A 21,507-nucleotide genomic window follows, 5' to 3' on the forward strand; every position below is an offset into this window, starting at 1 on the left:
GTATCAAACGACTGGCAGTTGGTTAAAAATCTAGAAACTGAAATTCCGAATTGTTCCAACAATATCAGAATCTCCCAATTTGTCGATTTTGAACAAGGTATGATTGTCTCTCTCTTAAATGGCACTCTCATTTCCTTTAATCAATCTCAATTGCGCAGTTTATTTGCAAATTGCAATGCGCTTTTTTAATCTGGGGACGTTTTTTATTCAGCTGCTGTACCGAATAATTCCTGCATTTGCTTCGCATCTTTTTGTTTCCAACTAATTGTCATTCTTTGTTATATTTCCTTTTTTTTTACTACTATGATTTGGACTAGAATTCATGCAATTAGACGTTGCTGAACCGAAGAAGCAGCTGATTTTTCTGCTACAAATTCTAGGTTTTGTGGTTGATAATACAGCTATTACTGGAAGAATTGCGCAAATCATGTGTTTATTTTATGGGAATTTTATATTTTCCCGGGGTTTTGATGCAAAATCGTAATTACCTTTTCCCATGATTTTTAGCAACTATAGAGTACTCCGTATTAATTTTGTTTTGATGGATAAGTGGAAATTGGTATGAAGTAGACAAGAAACCATTTAGAGGAACTATGCTAATGGAAAAACCGTTATAACTTCTACCTATCTTAAACCCGATTTTGGACTTGCTCAATAATTATTTTCCCAGAACATTGCAGCAATTTATTTGTTCACTATGCTTTCAAGATTCATGTCGATTAAGTGTGCAGTTTTTTCCATGAGTATGAATATAATTTTTCCATTGATTGACAAAATAAGATTACTAAAGCCTTCCAGTAATCTGCTACAGGTATATATTACATTTTCCTCTTAATAAAGGGGAAAAGATGTTTATGGGGAGTACCCACGGTCTTCCAGTGTATAGCTCACTGAATGATGTGTTGCTCCCTGATCACGAATTAGAACCAGACGAGGATGAAGAAGCGGATAGCTCTAGCCAGATAATATTTATGGCTTCCTTTGACGAACTTGCAGGGAATTGCATTCAGTATGAAACTATCATATGGCTTTCAATCTCGTTGCTGTTAGTTTTAGCTTGGGGAATTGGGGTCATTATGTTGCTATATTTTCCCTTCAGAAGATATGTGCTTCATAAGGATATTTCTTCACGAAAGTTGTATGTCACACCTGCTGAAATTATCTATAAGGTAGAATAAACTGAATATCTGGATGGTTTTGAGGAAGATGGGAAGTATGAATGTATGACACTGCTTATCTTTCTTCTGACAGGCATCTAGACCATCATATGTACCCTGCTGGAAAACTGTGACAACGGCGACACATGTCCCTTTGTCTATGGTGATTGATTTAATTATTGAACAAGGTTCGAGTTGTCATCTGCTAATTAAGTGAGATTTACTTGCTTGCTTGCAGAATTTATTTGTTTTAGTGTTTTATTTGCTCGGCTCCTCTTTCCAGTTTTATGTATATCAAGAGTGTGTGCTATGTGGTGCAAAAGCCCACTATTTATTCTGGGTTATGGGTTTTTTTGTGTGATGTCTCTGATAATATAATACTTCCAAACATAGTCCATTTACTTCCACATTTGATATTGCACGTATAGGTTGCTTACAGTCTGTGTACGGTATACACACATTCAGAGTGAAGAGTATATCACGTGGTAAGACTGCTTCTGTGGATGAGTTGCAGATTCAAGGAGTATCTAATCCTGGACTTTTGAGAAAGGTATAGCACAGTGTCTTGAGTCCTTGACACTGTTGTGAATTTAGTTCCCCTTAAACACCTAATAACAAAATTGTGTCTGTTCTATATTTATGACTTTGTTCCCTTGCATAGTTTGCATAAAATTGTATCATGGCATACATTGATGTTAAGTAGCTAGATTGGGTCTGCCGTACAGGTCATAATAACAGAAGCTTCGAAGGTTATTCGAGATGCTGGAAAGATGATGACCCGTATGCCGTCCTTGAATCAGAGACATGCTTCTTCGAGACCACCATCCAATAAGTGGAAGGTACGCCAATAACTAGGGAAGACAGAAGTCACTTAACTAAATGCTTTAAATAAAATCTTAAGCGTTAATGAAATTAATGTGTAGCAATCTCTTTATGTGTATGTCTAAGATAAGAGTATTGGCACTAATGTCTTGCATAAATGTCGAAGTTGTGTGTCTTTTACTCTTCATTATGTTTCTATCAGAGGCGCACAAAAAAAATATTATTGATGGAGAGGAAAGTTTCCCCCCTTTAGAAGAAACCCGATTTGTGTTTTGTGTTTGGGTTGTGTGAGGATTGAGGAAGATAGCATGTGAGAGAAGTCAATAACACTTGTATCTTTTTGTTTCCTAGTGAATATAATGCTAGTTTAAGTAAAATGATTTTCTCATTGCTGGCTTTCCAATTTCCAAAAGGATTTGTCAATATCCTCAGTTTTATTCTGATGACTGATGCTACCGGCTTCACAAATTCAAAGGTTAATTTCACATAGTTCGAGAGGGAGCAGGGACAGAACTTAAGCGTGACTGCCGTTAGACTACACTTTCCTGTTAGAACTAATAATAAACTGTTCTGAAGCAGCAGAGTAGATGGAGGTTTCTGGCTTTCTGCTATGAATTAACATAGCGTAGACATCAAATAAGCAGATTATAAGGAAGAAGATGGGTGATTTTGATTAGTAAGCTGGAAAATACAGAAAATGTAACTGATATTCAAGCTTTTGAGAGACTTGATTCTCTCCCAAAGTCCCAAGTGGACTCTTAAAAGCTCAATACAAATTTATATATATTCAACATCACATTCCTTCTCTAATATGTCTCTATTTATAGTAATAAACTCCCTAGTTTATCTCCCAAGCTACCGATAAGGCCATAACTAACTTATAAGGATAATGTCTAAAGCACCCCTCTCCCTTTCAGTTCATTGGAGGAGATTTCAGAGAAATCGCTTTGGTTACTTTCCTGAAGGGTTTAAAGGAGGATATAAGGGCGGAGGTGCGGTTCTTAGATCCGAAAGATCTGGATCGGGCCATGGAGTTGGCCATTGGGGTTGAAGAGAAGATGCAAACTGTGCAACCAGAAGAAGTGAGAAGAAGTGAGACCAGATCCTATTTATCTGGGCCTAACCAACGAAGTCCGCACACTTTCTCTTATACACCCATCCCCATTTGTACCCACAACCCAAATTAAACTACCAATCCCACAAAACACCCAGCTACCAAAATAACACCCCATTTCACAAACCTTTTGGTGAGTACAGAAGGTTAACAGAAAAGGAGCTACAAGAGAAGAGAGAAAAACTTGTGTTTCCAGTATTATGAAACATGGGCGGTGTTGTTGTTGTCGTCGAGAGCTAAGGTGTTGCTGGCAGAAGGAGATGAAGAATGAGACCGAAGAGACGTGCAGTGGAGAAAAATGGTGAGAATAGTACGTAGACCATACATGTTGGATTTGTTTGAATTCGGTGGTGGGATTAACTAATCCCTAAACAATGAAGCTAATGGGGCAATTGAAGGTAAAGAGGTGAGGGTAATGATTAGGCAATCCACAACTTCATTTCACTTGACACGGTGGAGCGATTGGGAATTCCGGTGGACATCACTCGCGGATTCGGGGTCTCACTTGGTAATAGAGAGGCGGTGCAAGGCCGGGGAGAGTGTAAAGGTCTACTACTGCAATTACATGGGGTGGAAACTTTTTAGGATTTTTGGCCTCTTAAATTAGGTAATTCTAATGTGATTTTAGGGGTGCAATGACTATGACAGTTGCGTTCAGTAGTGGCAAATTGGAAATTACAAACCATGAAATTCCAAGTGGGTGGAGCACCGGTAAACTTAAGGGGAGATTCTTCCTTGGATCGAACCAAAATGTCCCTCAAGTCTATGATTAGAACGTTACACAGAGAAGGTGGGATTATTGTGGAATTGAACCAAGTTGAGAAAGAAGAATAGAGGGAGGACGAACTTGACAATGACATTGCCCCAAATTTGCCCCAGGGGATTCTTCAACTCTATAGAGCAAGGAATCCCCCAGCATGGTAGAGAGCACGCCATTACACTCAAGGGCGGGAGCAACCTGGTGAGTGTTAGACCGTATCGCTATCCCCAATTCAGAAAAATAAGATTGAATGGCCGATTACCGAGATGATGGAAGCAGACTCATATGATCCTCTACCAGCCCATTCTCCAGTCCAGTACTTTTAGTCAAGAAAAAAGATGGTCGTGGCGATCTATGAAGCACGGGGACGGCTGGGTACACCCGTTTCCCGTACCGGGTATGGGTACGGTACGGGTACGGGACGGGTACGCCCCGGATACGTCCCCAAAACGAATGGTACATGGGCTGAATATCGGTACGGGTGGGTACGGGGTGGGTACGCGGGTGGGTACGTATTTGGACAAAAACCAAGTACCCAACAGCCATTAAGACCCAAATTCGAATTTTAGGGTTTTTTTCCAAATCCCAAATTTCTCTCACCTGTTTGAGTCTTCAAATCTTCGAGTCTTCTTCTTGTTCCCTCGCCGCCGGTGTTCTTCCTCGCCACCGGCCAGGCGGCGCCGGCCACTGCTGGTGCGAACTGCGAGTCTTCTTCTTGCGACAGCGAATTCGGCTAGGCGGCTAGCGAACAGCCGAACAACGACGACGACGAGGGAGGAAGTGCGATCCACCGCCGCCGGTTGCTCGTCGTCTGCAGGAACATCCACCGCCGCCGTCTCTCCTTGTCTCCTTCGCCGCCGGTGACTCGGTGAGACACTTCTCTTTTTCTTTTCTTTCTTTCTTTTTTTGTTTCTCTATTTGTTTTGTGTTTGAATGAGAATGAATGATAGTTTCATGGACTAACCAATAGCCCAACCCATATAAGTGTCCTTTTATACAGTGTGTAACGTCATTGTAAATTTTTCTACAAATATTAGATGGAAATTTTTATCTATTAAAAATTTAAGGTAATATATATTATTTTTTTTTTTTTTGCCGAATCCAAGCCGTACCCGTTTTTAGAAATTTTGGTTTTGCCGTTTTCCGTCCCTGTACCCGTACCCGAATCCGTTCCCGTATCCGTATCGGTGCTACCTAGGTGGCGATTTTGTTTTGATTATCGAGCACTGAACAATGAAACAATGTCGGATAAATACCCAATTCCAGTCATCCGCGAGCTTATGGATGAGCTACACGGGTCCACATTCTTCTCCAAACTGGACTTGAAATCCGGATATCATTAAATTAGGATGAAGTCAGAGGACGTGCCCGAGATGGCCTTCCGAACTCACAAGGGGGTATAAATTCCTTGTCATGCCATTTTGGTTGACTAACGCCTTGACAACTTTTCAATCCTTAATGAACGAGGTATTCCGATGTTATCTTTGAAACTTTGTTCTTGTGCTTTTGATGATATCCTAATATATAGTCTGAATGAAAAAGAACATTGCAATCATGTGCAATTGTGTTACTGTTGCAAAAAAGTGCTCTTTTGGCGAAGTCAAGGTTGAATACCTTGGTCATGTAGTTTAGGCCCAATGGGTCCCTATGGATCTAGAAAAGGTCCAAGCTATGCTAGCTTTCCCCAACCTCAATCCTTTGAGGGAATTGTGTGGCTTTTTAGGTCTCAACGAATATTGCCAGAAATTCGTTTTGAACTACGCTAAAATTAAGTTGCCCTTGATAGAAAGACGCTTCGGTGGAGTGAGACAACCACCTTAGATTTCGAATCACTAAAACAGGCTTATGGTTTGGGGTCCGACCTTAGCCATGCCCAACTTTGCCAAATTGTTCGAGACAGAGACGGATGCCTCGAGTTTCTAGCTAGGGGCGATGTTAATTCTAGAGCAACACCCCATAGCCTTTTATAGCCACACTGGGCAGCCCAACAAGGTTGAAGTCGATTTATGAGAAAGAGTTAATGGTTATAGTTATAGACGTTCAAAAGCAGCGCCATTATCTTTTCGGTTACCAAAAGTGAGTAAGAAAATTAATGGGGTACAATTTCGAAATTCAATACAAGTCAGGAACAGAGTGGTTGATGCATTATCAAGAAAAGTAAACCCAAATTCAGAATTGTGTAACACAGTGTTCCTTGGGAATAAATTCAGAAAGAAATTGACAAATACATACAACAACTACTACAAGAGATTATACAGGAAGATAAGCCCTAGGTTGGGTTTCGGCCTGAAGGTGGCATTTTGTTGAACAAGGACAGGCGAGTCATAAACCCAATTTCGGTAATTACAATTGCTTTTTTACATGAGCATCACGAATCTACGGTGGGGGACACTCGGGAGAACTCCCGGCCTTCGAGTGGTATTGGATTGGAATGGGGAAGAACGTAGCAAAGTATGTGCAGCAATGCCTCGTATGCCTCCCGAGCCCATTTGGCTTGGTGATTACCATGGACTTCATTGAAGGGCTTCCCAAATCAAGTGTGGGATGACATTACGATGGACTTCATTGAAGCGCTTCCCAAATCTCATGACATAGATACAATCTTAGTAGTGGTGGATAGACTAACCAAGTATGCACGTTTTATCTTGTTGGCACACCCTTTCACAGCTCCAATAGTGGTTGGGCATTTTGTCCCTGAGGTGGTCCGCCTACATGGGTTCCCATCCTTTATTGTCTCGGACCGGGACAAAAGTTTTCTTGAGTCTTTTTTGGAAAGAATTGTTACGTCTCCACGACGCCACTCTGCATACCATCTGCAAAGTGATAGTCAAACAGAGATAGTGTACAAGTGGGTCGAAACTTATCTACGTTGCTTTGTTAATGGGAATCCTTGCTGCTGGGTAAACTGGTTATCATGAGCAGAATTTTCTTATAATACCTCGCCTCATAATTCAACGCATATGACTCCTTTCAAGGCTCTCTGTGGCTGAGACCCACCCATACTGATCAAACTGGGCAGACGGCAGACCCCTATTGGCTCTCTAGAAGAGCAGTTGCAAGAGAGAGACACCATGATTGATGAGCTTTGTTTTAACTTGCTTCGAGCTAAATAAAATGAAAGCTGTAGAAAAGAAGAGATGAAAATTTCGAAGTGGGAAATGTGGTATTCCTAAAGTTGCAACCTTGCCGTCAAAAGTCCTTGGTACGACGGCCCTTTGAGAAGCTGGCAGCCCTCTATTATGGATCATGTCAGATCATCCAGAAAGTGGGATGAGTGGCATACAAGCTTGAGCTGCCTCCAGCCTCACGAATCCACCCCATGTCCACACTAAATGGGCTAACCTGCCAGAATACAAGGCCATCTGTGAGAATGACATACGCCATCTGCAAGAGGAAGGACAATGTGGGGATTTCGCAGTGTGTCAACAACAGAAAATGCCTCGGGCAACAAGTTGGGCAAATACACACAAGAGAGGAAGCTTCCTAGCAGGGCCTAATACGATAAATAAGGAAAGAAATGTAAAAGCTGATTGTGTGAATATCTTTGTCATCTTCCTTTTTCTTCTACCTCAGTTGACTCCACCATTGGTGAAGCATCAATGTACAACTTCTATCTATTACTGTGCTTGTTTCTGTTCACAGAATTACCATCCCATTATTCTATAACAGTCACAGTAGTAAAACTGAAGGAGGTTGATACACATTGTATGTGAGTAACACAATTCCATTTTCACGAGGTGGGTTTCTTTGTGGGATTCATCAATATCAGAGCTGTAGCGTTGTTTTCATTTATTGAATATGATCAAATCAGGAAGCTTGGAGGGTAGGATTTGGTGAAAATCGTGCCTTTTGATGCGACTGATGGGGAGTGACTTTAGTAGTTATCTGAAGCAATTAAATGTCAAACTATTGAGGCTAGTCAAGTTGAGTTATTCCTGCTATGTTTTCGTGATGACTCTGATGAGCACGAACTTGGGTATGTGAACGTTCCATGAAATTTGGATTCCTAAGCTTACTATATTTGTGTTGTTATGTGCAATTACAGGTTGAAAATTCAGCATATTCTGTATCTACTGAGCGCAGAGGAATGGCTTCTGGGGAGATGTTCATGCATAAACTGGACGAAGTGGACAAATCTGTTAAGGTGAGTAAATAACTTCCCTTTTCACTTGTGACTTAGCTACCTACATCTATCCTGTTAGCTATTTGATTAGTGTTGGGTTAGAGAGGTTTTACACTTTACTATCAGATCAAAACTTGTAGTAATTGTGGAAATTCCAATTCTAATATTCATGAATCATGATAGTACCCTGGAAAGTGGAAACTTGGGTTATGATTTTGGAACACCCACCTGAGAGGCTAAGAGTGCCAAAATCAGGAGAGAAAAAGAAAAAAAAAGTTCATATCAAAACTTGTAGTAATTGTGGAAATTCCAATTCTAATATTCATGAATCATGATAGTACCCTGGAAAGTGGAAACTTGGGTTATGATTTTGGAACACCCACCTGAGAGGCTAAGAGTGCCAAAATCAGGAGAGAAAAAAGAAAAAAAAAGTTCATATTGTATTTAGGATTTTTTGGATAAAAACACCTTTTAAAGTGGACACTTTTGAAATAACCACCTTATAAAGTTTTTTTTTTAAAATAACCACCTTAAATTTACAAAGTTAATGAAATCACCACCTATTTACAACTTCCGTCAAAAATTCCGTTTGAGGGGCCCACTTCCAGCGGTTCTTTGACCTTTCCCTCATTTCTTCCTTCCTTCTTCCTCCATTAAAGTTGTTCCTCCATTAAAGAGACCTTACTCAATTTTTTTTTTCCCAAATTCCCTCATTTAATCAATTTTCCAGGTCATGTCATGTCTCCACCTCCAAGCTTTTATCTCGCTGCTTCCTTTGTCAACATAATTGCAATATGTTACCATTTCATTAGGCACCTAACCAGAGCAAACAATTCATGAAACTTTCAAATTTACGTTTTTTCTCGAATGCATATTATCTTAAAACAATATTTAATGAAGGACCAAGAGTTTGGATTTGTGCATTATTTTTGGTGAACATTCAGCAAAACAATTTGAAGCTAGCCAGAATAGAAAGGTGGACAGTCACAAGGATATGGAGTCAATTAACAATATAGAAATATACCTCTAAAAAACAATTTTCTAATGCCACAGCTTTTCTTACGAACTTGAAGAACTGCAAGAACATGAACATACGTCTGTATAGCAATCTTAGTTTTGCCTTTAGCCATTTCGAGTTTTGCTCTGGTTCTGAGTAACATCATGTTCCCTCTTCCCAATCTTCTTCAAAGCAGCAGTGACTATAGTTTCTGCATCAATGTAGCGCTTCTGTGGAGATAGTATACAAGTCTCTAGTTTCAGCAAAAAAAACTTAACCCAAAATTTAAAAAAAAACCCCAAATTTTAAATACAAAGAACCTTAATTTCATAATTTCACAAATTATCCGCTTCACTAAGCGTACCATGCTGATAAATGGGGGAAATTATCGAATTTTGTTAGCTAATTAAAATTACTTGAAAAGTTCGAAGACAAATTAATTAAATTGGGGGAATTTGGAAAAAAAAATATTCAAGCAAGGTCTCTTTAATGGAGGAACGAGTTTAATGGAGGTAGAAGGAAGGAAGAAAGGAGGGAAAGTTAAAAGAACCGTTGGAAGTGGGCCCCTTAAACGGAATTTTTGACGGAAATTGTAAACAGGTGGTGATTTCATTAACGTTGTAAATTTAAGGTGGTTATTTTAAAAAAAACTTTATAAGGTGGTTATTTCAAAAGTGGCAACTTTAAAAGGTGGTTTTATCCAAAAAATCCTTGTATTTATAGTTCTAACCTCAAGTTTCCTTTCCCTAATGACCAGAAAATCGAGTCACTGATGGCGAAATTCCAAAGCCCACCAAAATCAGCTGAAAGATGTGAAGATGAAATTTCGAGTTTATAAGCCTACCCCCTTCGTGTTCAGCTAATTGTGATTTGAAGATAGTTGTAGAGTGCAGAAAAGCTTTTGTATATAATCATGTTGAAGATCATTCTTTCAAGATGTTATGGTTGATGGTTCTATGTTTTGTTACCTGATTCACTAGTGTACACCTACGCAATTTGCTACCTAATTTGCTAAACTAGACCAAAGCTGTACCATTTTCATTTTGTAATTCACTTTTTTAATTTATCGTTCATGGGGCGAGTAGAATTAGGTAACATGGTTGTAAGTTTAGATACAACTTCATTGCTGTACAAATTCTAATGTGTCATTTAGGTAGGTTTTGCACACTTCCTAAGTTTAACCCATTTGTTTGTGCATAATACGATCTTGGCAACTATAACCACCTTACTTACAGTGGTGTTAAGCAAATGCTTATCTTTTTTTTTTGTAAACTGAATTAATTTCTAAAGAGTTCCAAATTAATCAAAATTCAAATGAGAGAACACAAATATCATACTTCGTAATTTTGTTCCTAGATAGTGGTTCATCTCTGTTTCACGCATCATACTCCGTATTTCTTTTTGGATGTTTCATACAATCACTCTCATAATTTCTTGTTCAATTAATTAATTTTTTTTTAACTGTTCCTGGGTTGGGGAGGAAGAACTTAGTTCTCTGAATTTTTTTTCCGTTTTTTTAAGTTTTAGGTTTTAAATTTTAAAACTTCCAATTATGTAGGAAAATAGGCTGCAGAAAACATAAGGCACACGTGCATATCACGTGCAAGTCCCCTATATCTAAATGCTTTCTCTCCAAATTCGTGCAAGTCCATGCCGAAAATCAATACCGAACAACCATTACTTAGAAGTTCATGTACAGAACTACAGATGTATTATCTGATATCATGAGCATATATTACATCCAAAAAGCGTTTACCATTCATCCATTACAGAACATTAGTAATAACTTCAATTAGGAGTTGTTATTTCGTATAATAGCCTCAAAATCAGGAGTGTTATAATTCATTTATTAGTATGGTGGACTTAATACCTCTTCTGTTAAGAATATGTCAAAACATAATAATCATTTAACAGAAGAGTCATTGCGGCTACCATACTTATCGATGATTTATAACAACAACGAGTACTTCCGCACAGTAATCGCCTCAAATCTCAATCACATCAACTTCTTCCGATCTGCGTAGCCTAAATCATCCACCATATGAAGGATGCTAAAAAAAATTAAAAAATTCAATTCCGTCGAAAATTAAACGGAAGATGAAATTTCTAATCTTTCAATTGTGAACGTAATTGAGAAAAAACCTTTAAAAAAGAATTTAAAAAATAAGTGAGAAGAAAAGATCATCAGAAGATTAAACTGCGGAGATAATCATATAAATTTATCATATTGTTGGTCTTCAAAGTGTTGCAGTTAAAATCTCATCATTTGATCTAAAAATATACAGAAATATAAAAGCGTAAAAGAGGAGAGAGAAAATTAGGTTGAAGATAATGCAGATGACATAAATCAAAGACTGTGTTGAATTGTTTGATGTTGAGATGAAATTAGGGTTGTTTGTACTGTACTTATAGGTAGTTACGGTGTAAGGGTTTCATTAGTTGTAGGCCGTTCTCTTTTGCTGCTTGCTTATCATCTCTACCTAATATTGCCTTTTGGGCTTTCATTTATGGCCCATGGGGCTTTGACCGTTTTACCATTTTATTTTTTTTTATTTTTTTGACATAGGACTTTTACCAATTTAGACCCGAAAAAAATTGAAATGTCTAGCATGACTGATTATGAAACTACCTTATAATCTAACGATCACATATAAAATTCTTCACAACTCAAGTGTGTTTGAGCTCTGATTCCACGTGGTTCAATTATGAGGCGTTTGTTCAATAGGAAATATAGATGGGAATGCGAACTTTGATCTCAACTTACATCAATTATCATGTCTATGAAGCGGAAATAAATTAATGTGAAAAATCAAATTGGTGATTGATTATGATGATAATGAAAGTTATCTTCCACGCTTGAGGTCTGGTGTTCAAACCTCGTTGTATTAATTTTTGGTGGTCCATAACACGACGTAACACTTGGTGAATGAATGACATGACGTAAAGAGGATGGTACTAAGTGGCACATAAACATTATTCACAAACGTTTTTTAATAGATTAGTATAGATGTTACTTTAATAATCATGCATGATTACGTGAATTTTTTAAATTCTTTTTCTTTTTACGGGGTTGGCACGTGCACCACTTGGTCCTTGGCTGAGTCTGCCACTACTGTCGGAGACAATCAATGGTGGTGGTGGTGGTTTGGAATCAAAACAAAGAAGGTGAGATAAATTCATGGTTTTTAATGGTGAAGTTGAAATTGATGGTTTGGTTTGAGCTTGAATTTATGCCTAATTGAGAGGGTATTTATAGAGATGAAAGAGTGTTGAATGACATAAGGGATGAGCTCAATCGAAGTTTGATTGAGTGACAAATGTAGAGATGAATTCAAAAATTGTCGACTAAGGCTTTACAATTTTGGTTAGTGTCTATGAAATTGGCGAGTCACTTGAGATGAACTGAAGGTGACAAGTGGAAAGTAAGCTTGACTTTAAGGAAGAAAATGGAGAAATGACGTGAAGGAAAAGAAGGGAGGAAAAAGTATCTCACTTTATTTTCTTAGGTGAAATAAAGGCATTTTAGTAAATACATAATTTAAGATAAATTCTTGAATTTATTTTCCTCTTTTTGAGCTTTATAAACCCTAAAATAGTTGTAATTTACATCAAAAATTCTTTTCCTAATTAAATTATAAAATCTGAAAATAATTTTATCATTAAATATTTAATAATTTTCAAGTAAAATCAAATTCTCGTTAATAAAATTAAAGTAAAAAATTACTCCATCCATTTCTTTTTGATGTATCCATTTCAAAAAGTGGGGAGTTTTTAAGAAAATTGGAATCTTGGTTTGTATTGGTATAAGTGTAATGATTGGGTGTAAGAAAAATGACTGTATGTAAGAGATTATAATAATAAAAAAAAGAAAATAATAAAGAAATAAAGTAAGAGAGAGGAGTGATAATGATGGGTGATAAAGGAGGTGAGAGAGTGGGTATATAGGGAAGGGAAAAGAATTAAATAATAGGGATGGGAAAATTTAGGTGGGAATAAGGGTAGAATCTTTAGGTATTTTGGTAATTAGATAGAAATGTAAGGGTATTTTAGGATAAAATGTATGTCTAAAAATAGAAACGGATACAACAAAAAGAAACGCTTAAAATGGAAACAGATACAACAAAAAAAATGGAGGGAGTACAATTTAAAACGATTTTAAGATAAATAAAATAATTAAGTATGTATATTAATCAGGTTATTTTTTATTTTAAATGACGGATATTACGAGGAGGGCCTGATATCCCATGGCTTTTTCTTATTCTTCACACTTCGTATCAAACAAATGAAAGAAGACAATTTGCGGTTCAAAAGGTCTTGTGCGCACAAGGTGTACAATAAATTTATTGTACACCAAGATAACTTTTACTCAAATTTTTTGGAACTTTAACCTAGTTTGAATAACTTTTATATTAGTAAAAAAAAGTTGATTTTCCAACATTTAAATGATTAATTTTATACATTATTAGTAATTTTGAAGAAATATGTTTTATTAAAATAAAAAAAAAATCACTAAAAATTAGATATCTTTTTCATATACTCCGTATAAGCTTAACTTTTAAGCATGTTGAGTTAACTTTTACTATGGTGTAGAATATTTATTCTAAAAAATTTGTAAATAAGTAAGAATTTGTGATTACGGTTTATGCACCCTTGCCCACGGGAAGGGAGAGATATTACCGAACTGAAACGGCTTATGCAACCTTACCCAGAAATTATCATAATCGTGATCGGGGGAGATGAGTAAGAAGAGAATACTGATTGTGGGAGGAACAGGCTACTTGGGTCAGCATCTTCTCCATTCAATTTCAGACCCTTCTTCTTTTGATCTCGCCTTCACTTATCACTCTACCCCTCCTTCCAATTTGCTCCTTGCTCTCCCTCACTCTCTCTCCTTCCCCCTTGATCTGCACAATGGTCACGGCTTCGATTCTATTACTGCTACATTCGGCCAGGTTAGTTCTATTCATCGCTATTTTCAGCTGTAGTTGTGGTTGTTCCAAATTATAGAATTATTGTAATATATACTGGTTTTATATTTTTGTTGAATTTATCTGATAATACCCATTTGGCCATTTGCTTTTGCTGGTTGTGTTTGCAATTGAGGATGAATGTGAATCCGAATACGTTAGTATTAGTAGCTAGTTTCAACTGAATTGGAATCATCATTATCGTTACCCCATTGCCTCAAAGAGGCGCCCGCAAGAAGCGGGATAGGGGGATCGGACCTATGAAACCTTATCCCTGCAATTGCAGGGAGGTTGTTTCAATTGACCTAAAAGCAATGACGAGACGACAACGGACGACCATCTCCTACTTCATGGAAAGGAAGCGAAGAGGTTTCAATTGAATTGGAATCTGGTTGCTAAATTTATATTCCCAATTGTATCTTGTTAATTTATGATTTATTTATGTTAAATGGTTGTTTACTTGAATTTCACACTGATTTTGCTGAAAATTCACGTTTGAATTTGCGGTATATGTTACTCAGACCCGGCTACAGGTGACAATTTATGATTTTTTCCCCATGTTTTTGGCCCAAAATGAAGTGTATAAGTGTTAGAAACTTAGAATCCAACCTTCCATTACTTGTAGTTTTCTTATCTAATTCTTTCCAGTCCTTTTCTTTTAAGTTTCTAGGCTTTAGATTTCTTATGTTTCTGTAAATCTAGTGTTCACCGGTAGTTTTACTCTTCACCCAAAAGTTGTCTTGCTGTTAATTATTACTAGGGTTGTTGTAAGCCTTTATTGATATGTGTGGTCGCTCATCTTAAAGCTCCCCATACTAAACAAAGTCTCCTCAAACAGATAAACTCTCTATCTTCGGCCCCAGTTGTGCCTGGTGCATACACAAGTGCCCTGATCGACCATATCATACCTCGCTCTCGTTGCCAATAGGCAAGAGTGCCCCTTTTAGAAACCTTTGATCGCTCGTGCTGCAGGAGCCTTTTGACTCAATTCCGCACAAGGCTTGCGCCCTTGCCGCCCAATAGTTAAGAGCGCGCCGCACGATCCGGTGCCCTAAACACTCTAACCGTGACACTAAGTGCCGTATCAATGTCTAAGTGTATATTTGAGCATTGGAGGGGCAATGCTACTTTGATTTAAATATGATTATACTGTCATTTACTGTAATTGTCAGCAAGAATAAACATATGGGAGAATATACAAATATTGTTTTAACTTGAAATGATATTGATATGGCAGCCAGATGTGGTAGTGAATTGTGCTGCCCTTTCTGTCCCTCGGGCTTGTGAGGTGGATCCTGCAGCTGCTATGTCCATTAATGTGCCCACTGCTCTTGTCAACTGGATGTCGAGTTTTAAAGAGAAAGACACTCTTTTTATTCATCTTTCAACTGATCAAGGTACAATTCAAGCTGGTGTTTTATTTGGGTATTGTGAACTGTGCTTGAATCAAAATATACCTGTTGTAAAGGATTAACTCTTTGTGAGCCCATTTAGCCGACTTTGAGCATTTCATTTGGTATGTTTTTAGAGGGTGTGGGGGAGGGGGGGGGGGGGGGGTTATTTTCTAATAGTTTGTAGCTTGTCCTTCCACTGTTGAAGTTGAATTTGATTGATTGATGTTTGTGAATCAATCCCAGATTCAAGTCTGGCATTTTACTTGTATTGCTTGACATTGCTGTTCGTATTCACCATGATGTGTTTGAAGTGTACAATCGTTTTGATTACTGTATGTTCGTATTCTATCAGTAAAAAGAAAAATGTTTGATCAAGATTGAACCGAACATTAGTTAAAGCTCAGTAGTTTTGGGTCCTAGACTCCTAGTTTTCAGGTTTAGTTTGTCTGAATATCCCAGTTGTCAGTTTATGAAGGGACCAAGTCTTTCTACAAAGAGGAAGATGAGACTTCTCCAGTGAACATTTATGGAAAATCAAAAGTGGAAGCAGAGAAGTTTATTCTTTCAAATTCCTCAAACTTTGCAATTTTGAGAAGCAGTATCATCTATGGCCCACAGACGATATCACCTGTCCCAAAGTCCCTTCCAATTCAGGTGTGTAAGCATGGAGTGCGAAATTTACTTGTTTATATGTTATTTAGTGGAGTTGAATATCTCTTTGAGCAACACACATAGTATTGGCGGAGGACTAAGGTGTTGGATAACCTTTCCACTGCAGTTGCTGGAATGGGAAAGGGTTATTAGATATACAATGCAATCTGTCTCGAAAGTTATAATTCGTCTCACACAAAAGGTCTCATATGCAAGATAGAGTGCCATAGAGGATTAATTTGAATATCAGTTGATTAAGAATTCTTGTGACTCACCCTTGAAGAATCTGACTTGGAAAACTAGATGTTATAAAGAACTTCAGACAAAGGCCACTAAGTGCAGCTGTGCAGGGCATAAGGTTTAAGAAGTTAGCAGTCATACACTCATAGACCGAATAGTAGAGTGGCATGTTTGCAACCAAGCACATACTAGTTAAGTAGTTAATACTACAGAGTAGCAGTTTTCTGTCAGTTTAAAAGCTCCGGAAGAATTTTGTTTTTATTTTATCTCTGATTGCTGTAATGGAAAATTTCAAGGTTCACTATCTCTCTCTTTTGTTGTATATTAATTGTATTCACCATCTAGTGAGTCTCCTGCTTGCTGCAGCCAGTATTCCAGAAGAATTTAGAGGTTGGGAAGGTGGGAGTTCCAAATCATCTTTTGTGATATAGCCATTTGATAATATGAATATGAATTTATTACTCCCTCCGTCCCTAAAAGATTGCCCCATACTTCCTCCGTCTTTTAATACTCGCAACGTTTGGACTTTTGCCACTATTCATATAATATACTTTGACTATTCATAGTGTTTTTTATATGAGATAAAACATAGTCATGTGGGATCTTGTTAGATTCGTCTCAATGTGTATTTTCAAAATATCAACTTTTTATAATTTTTTCATAAAGAGAATTAAAGATATAAATGATCAAAATTGTGCATCGGCATGCGTGAAACTAACAAACGTTGCGAGTATTAAAAGACAGAGGAAGTATAATATAAATGGATGCCCCTATTTGTTTACCCCATACCTTATTTGGTTTGAGGTGCACACATTTCTCTCCTTACACACTGTTATGTAATTCAACTAAAAGACAAATTTATCACCCCACTTGCTTTTGAGCACACCCAATCCTTAATAAAGTGAATAAAAGCATTTGGGGCAATCTTTTAGGGACGGAGAGTATTAAACATGCATGAAGCTCCAAAGGGACTATACATCTTGTCCCTTGCCTTGCTAACTACTTCATAAATGGCTGCAAAGCAATACCTGAGTGACTGTTGGACTGTTATACTGATTTTCTTTCTATAATATTCTGGCATACAATCTCTGAGCTTACTTGCACTTTTTTAAGTTTTGATTGTGGCAGTTTTTCATGTCATTTAGTTCCTAAATGTGACACTTGCTCAAGGTTGTGAGTTAACAACCTGTATATTTTCAACAGCCTATGTTGAAGAGATGTCTCTTAGTTGCATTTCAGTAATCTTGCATCCTTTGTGATGCAGTGGATTGATGGGGTTCTATCAAAAGGAAACAAGGTGGACATCTTTTATGACGAGTTTCGATGCCCGGTGTTTGTCAAGGACGTAGTGGCTGTCATTTTAGCTTTGATAACGAAATGGGTCACAGGTGAGAAGTTGTTTTGAATTTCCAACATTGAGCTGCTTTTAAAAATAAATAACAAATGTTTGTTCTTGCTGTCATGAATTTAACTATTTTATACCTGGAAGGAGGTCCTATAGAATCATTTAGGACATTGAAGTTTAGTTTTGCCCCTTTTAACAAGAAACTCATTCGAGCTCAAAGATAACTTAAGGCCATCTAAGATACCTTCCTGAAGTCTCTTTGCAATAAGGCTTCTATTTCTGGTACAGTGACAAAGTAAGAATGCAGCGATTATTGTCGACCATTTGACTCAATTTATGTTATTTCTCACAGCAACTAATGTATAATACTTTCTCTCCTTGACCACTCCCCTGCCAAAAACAAATGTGGCATTATTTTGTTATGTGAAGTTTGCTTTTAGCATTTCTGGTCAGGAGTCCATGCTGAATTGCGGACTGCTACTCATACACTGTATCTTTTATGCTTTTTTATTTTTTGGTTAGTAAGAAAATTTGTTAGAATCAATCAAGCACATACTCATACAAATTAAACAACAAACAAAGTACTTGAGGATGAGAAAAACCTTCTAGGAAGGACCCCTCCTACCTCAAGCCTCAAAAGAACAATAAAGCAACAAAGCCAACACGCCTAACTAAATTCAACTAGAAGGGAACCAGAAGCTAAACACTCATTTTACTGAGAATCAAACCATTCCTTGCTGTGATGAGCGACCTTGTTACTCATTTTACTTCTTATCCTGGCTCTCACAGTCCCCTTAACCCTTTTAGCTACCGTGTTTGCACTAGCCACCTTACACTCCCATAAGGCTTCATCCCTAGCACACCAAATCCCGTACACAGGGGCAACAACTACAGCAGTAGCTACAAGCTTCCAAAATTGAGACTTTGTAGTTCTCTTGTTTATCCATCAAAGAAGAACAAAGAAGTCAGTAGTTACAACATTAATCTGCAACCAACCCTAACTTCTTGAATGATTTGTTGCTGTATTCACAGTTGAAAAAAAGGTGCTTATGTGACTCCACCTCCTTATCACAAATAGTACATGGATCATAGTCGCTAGCCTGAAGATGGTGCAACCTTTGTCTTGTCTGCAACCTCCCAAGCATAGCTAGCCACAAAATGAACGGGTGTTTAGGAAACAGAAAATCTGCACCACACCATTTTACACCATTGCACCTTTGCCCCTGTCCATTTAGCTGAGTATATGCTGCTTATGTTATATTTAGGCCCTGATATCCACCATTACCTGATAACTTCAAGCTCAAATCATGTTTAGCTTTGCAAATGCACTTCCAAGCCCAACTAGAGCTACTAGGAGCTTGGTAACTTCCAATCTTTTCCTTTGATGTAAATTGCACCTGACCCATCTCGCCCATAAGTTGTCAGCTTTCCTCGCAATGTTCCACTCATGTTTACCCAAGGCTGCTCTATTCCAAAGCATCACATTTCAAATACCTAAACCACCAAATTTCTTAGGCTTCCACGGGTTATCCCATGCCACATGCCCAGGCTTCGAAGTATCATGATTCCAAGACCTGCACATAGCATTAATTTTTATGTAAACTGACTTAGGCAAGATAAAAATTTGAGTCCAGTACACATTGATACTCATCAACACCGAGTTAACAAGTTGTAACCTTCCCGCAAATAAAAGGTGCCTAGACCTCCAAACTTAATCCTATCCATCATTTTTTCCACCAATTTTTCACAATCAGCTGCCTTTAATTTCCTTGCACTAACAGGCAGTCCCAAATATTTGAAAGGGAGAGTGTACCTTGAAACCAGAGATATCAGAAATTCCAGCGACTTCATTTTGATTCATGCCACAAGTGTAAAATTCTGACTTATTCTTATTAGCACACAGATCAGAGGTGTCAGAGAAGAGGTTAAGCCCTCGAAGAATCATATCTATAGAAGAAGAATCCCCCTTACAAAACAGGATCAGATCGTCAGCAAAACAAAGATGATTCAGATTTAGAATCTTGCACCTAGAATGGTACTTGAACTCTTTTTGAGCTCTTATGTAAGCCATAATTCTACCATGCACACCACAAAAAAGCAAGGGAAACATCGGGTCACCTTGCCTCAAACCTCTCTTGGACTGAGAAAAACCCAATCGTCACACCATTAATCATCAAGGTGAAACTAGGGCTCTGAACACAAGTCATAATTAACCTTGTGAAAAAATCTGGAAAGCCAAGTGCCAAAAGCATTTCTTGTATAAAAAACCCCACTCGACCGTATCATAAGCCTTTTATGCTTTCTTGTTTAATACGATTTTGTAAAAGTTAATACTGGTTATTTTTCTATTTGATCAGAGGCCAAACCGATGCAATTATTGTTAAATCTCGGGGGCCCAGATAGAGTTTCCCGTGTTCAGATGGCTGAGGCTGTAGCAGAGAGCAGAGGATATGACATATCATTGATCAATCACGTGTCTGCATCATCGGTTAGTATTAGGAATGAGATACATTCAGTTTTCTGGTTGCAGTTTCCTTTTTGTATTTTTCTGGGGTGGATATATAGTAATAGGAAATTAAACATATTAACTCTGTTTTTCTTTCCTTCGAACTGTCAATAATCTCTTCCAAAACACATAAATTCCAGTTTCCAAATCCAAACATCCATACTACTTTGTTCATTGTAGCTTCTTTTATTCCGATGAATGCCATCTGCTGAGTTGCACAGTTACACTGCCTGAGTATTCTTACTGAGCTGAAACCTTCACTAGTTCATTGACAACGATATCATCTTTCTGATTCTAGTTATAATACGATAAACTAATCACAATTTAACTTATGTTCCAGGTTGATCGTGGTGTGAAATCCCCAGCCGATATATCCATGGACATCAGCAAGCTTGTTAAAACACTCAATATATCACCTACCTCGTTCAAAGACGGTGTAAATTTGACACTTGCAACTCCATGACTGGTAGACGAGTCTGCAAAGATATACTATTGCGTTGTGACCCTTTTATCTATTTCTCGTTCCTTGCTCATTCCTTGCCAAGATCATAAACTCTCATCTCAAAGGCTACACATTGTCCTTTGCTGGATGTTTATTCTGCTAGTTTTTCTGATAACACAAGCCAAAGGTGTCATCAAAACCAGTACGATGGCCAGATTGCGCTCCGAAGTGGAGAGGTGTTGTACTACTTGAGGAGATGTCCTTGTTCCTCTTCCCTGCAAAGGCATCAAGAATGAAAACCATGTTGTATACACACTGCAAATCACATCCCAATAAATTTTTACTTTTGTGGTGTTTTTGACTTCCGAGATCAGTTTCATATGCATTGTTCTGTATAATCATGGTCATCACTCATCAGATACAAATTAGCAAACAAGGCCATTGACCAATATTCTCTCAATTTCTAAATAATGGTCAATTTAACCAAATTTTGTTGTTGTTTAACCCTATGCATTAGAAGTAGATGATTATAAAGGTTGGATATTAAAAGAGAATGGCTCAAAAGTTGAATCATTAATGTCTTGCAAAAAAGTTTCGGCTTCTCAATTTTGTATTCTTAGTTGACAGTATTAATAGGAATTTTGAAAAGGTACACTAGTGTTGTGCAAAATATATCATAAGAGCATCTCCAATGTTTGTAGCTAGGAACTTGCTTGTAATTTGTAAAAGTTTCAAGCTATTATCTTAACCATTAGAATGATTTTAATAAATTAGCTTGGAAAAAAGCTAATTTGCTTGGAAAAAAGTGATCCAATAGGAACTTAAATAATAATAAAAATAAAGTTAAATGGTTAATTATAAAAGTGGACCAATTTAAATATCAAGCTAGTTTGTTAAATTAGCTTACCATTGGAATACAAACTACGGAGTAGCTAGAAAGTTAATTAGCTTAAAATCTTAGGTGGCATGACGGGTTAATTTGGCAATTA

The 21,507-nt window shown here is 37.6% G+C and overlaps 2 protein-coding genes across 2 annotated transcripts; both read left to right on the forward strand.

The window, feature by feature from the left end:
- LOC110789086 (uncharacterized) lies at positions 1 to 10,302 on the forward strand. The gene is made up of 7 exons (XM_021993742.2): positions 1 to 97; positions 799 to 1,169; positions 1,252 to 1,345; positions 1,586 to 1,707; positions 1,883 to 1,996; positions 7,899 to 7,997; positions 9,731 to 10,302. The coding sequence occupies exons 2-7, from the start codon at positions 849 to 851 to the stop codon at positions 9,809 to 9,811; spliced, it is 831 nt and encodes a 276-aa protein (XP_021849434.2). The 5' UTR covers positions 1 to 97; positions 799 to 848; the 3' UTR covers positions 9,812 to 10,302.
- A 3,324-nt stretch (positions 10,303 to 13,626) lies between these two features.
- On the forward strand, positions 13,627 to 20,883 carry LOC110789103 (uncharacterized). Its single transcript, XM_021993761.2, has 6 exons — positions 13,627 to 13,925; positions 15,178 to 15,337; positions 15,801 to 15,988; positions 17,490 to 17,613; positions 19,928 to 20,058; positions 20,417 to 20,883. Exons 1-6 carry the CDS (start codon positions 13,710 to 13,712, stop codon positions 20,537 to 20,539), a joined length of 942 nt encoding a protein of 313 aa, XP_021849453.1. The 5' UTR covers positions 13,627 to 13,709; the 3' UTR covers positions 20,540 to 20,883.
- The last annotated feature ends 624 nt before the right edge of the window (positions 20,884 to 21,507 follow it).

Source organism: Spinacia oleracea, chromosome 2 (genome assembly GCF_020520425.1).
Source record: "Spinacia oleracea cultivar Varoflay chromosome 2, BTI_SOV_V1, whole genome shotgun sequence".
Classification (NCBI taxonomy): domain Eukaryota; kingdom Viridiplantae; phylum Streptophyta; class Magnoliopsida; order Caryophyllales; family Amaranthaceae; genus Spinacia; species Spinacia oleracea.

Excerpts from the sequence above, each read along its gene's own strand:
- LOC110789086 (XM_021993742.2), top strand. The coding sequence starts at position 849 with ATGTTTATGGGGAGTACCCACGGTCTTCCAGTGTATAGCTCACTGAAT. Across the intron at positions 1,997-7,898 it reads CACCATCCAATAAGTGGAAG|GTTGAAAATTCAGCATATTC; the intron begins GTACGCCAATAA and ends GTGCAATTACAG. Across the intron at positions 7,998-9,730 it reads AAGTGGACAAATCTGTTAAG|AAAATCGAGTCACTGATGGC; the intron begins GTGAGTAAATAA and ends CCTAATGACCAG.
- LOC110789103 (XM_021993761.2), top strand. The coding sequence starts at position 13,710 with ATGAGTAAGAAGAGAATACTGATTGTGGGAGGAACAGGCTACTTGGGT. Across the intron at positions 13,926-15,177 it reads TTACTGCTACATTCGGCCAG|CCAGATGTGGTAGTGAATTG; the intron begins GTTAGTTCTATT and ends TTGATATGGCAG. Across the intron at positions 20,059-20,416 it reads ATCACGTGTCTGCATCATCG|GTTGATCGTGGTGTGAAATC; the intron begins GTTAGTATTAGG and ends CTTATGTTCCAG.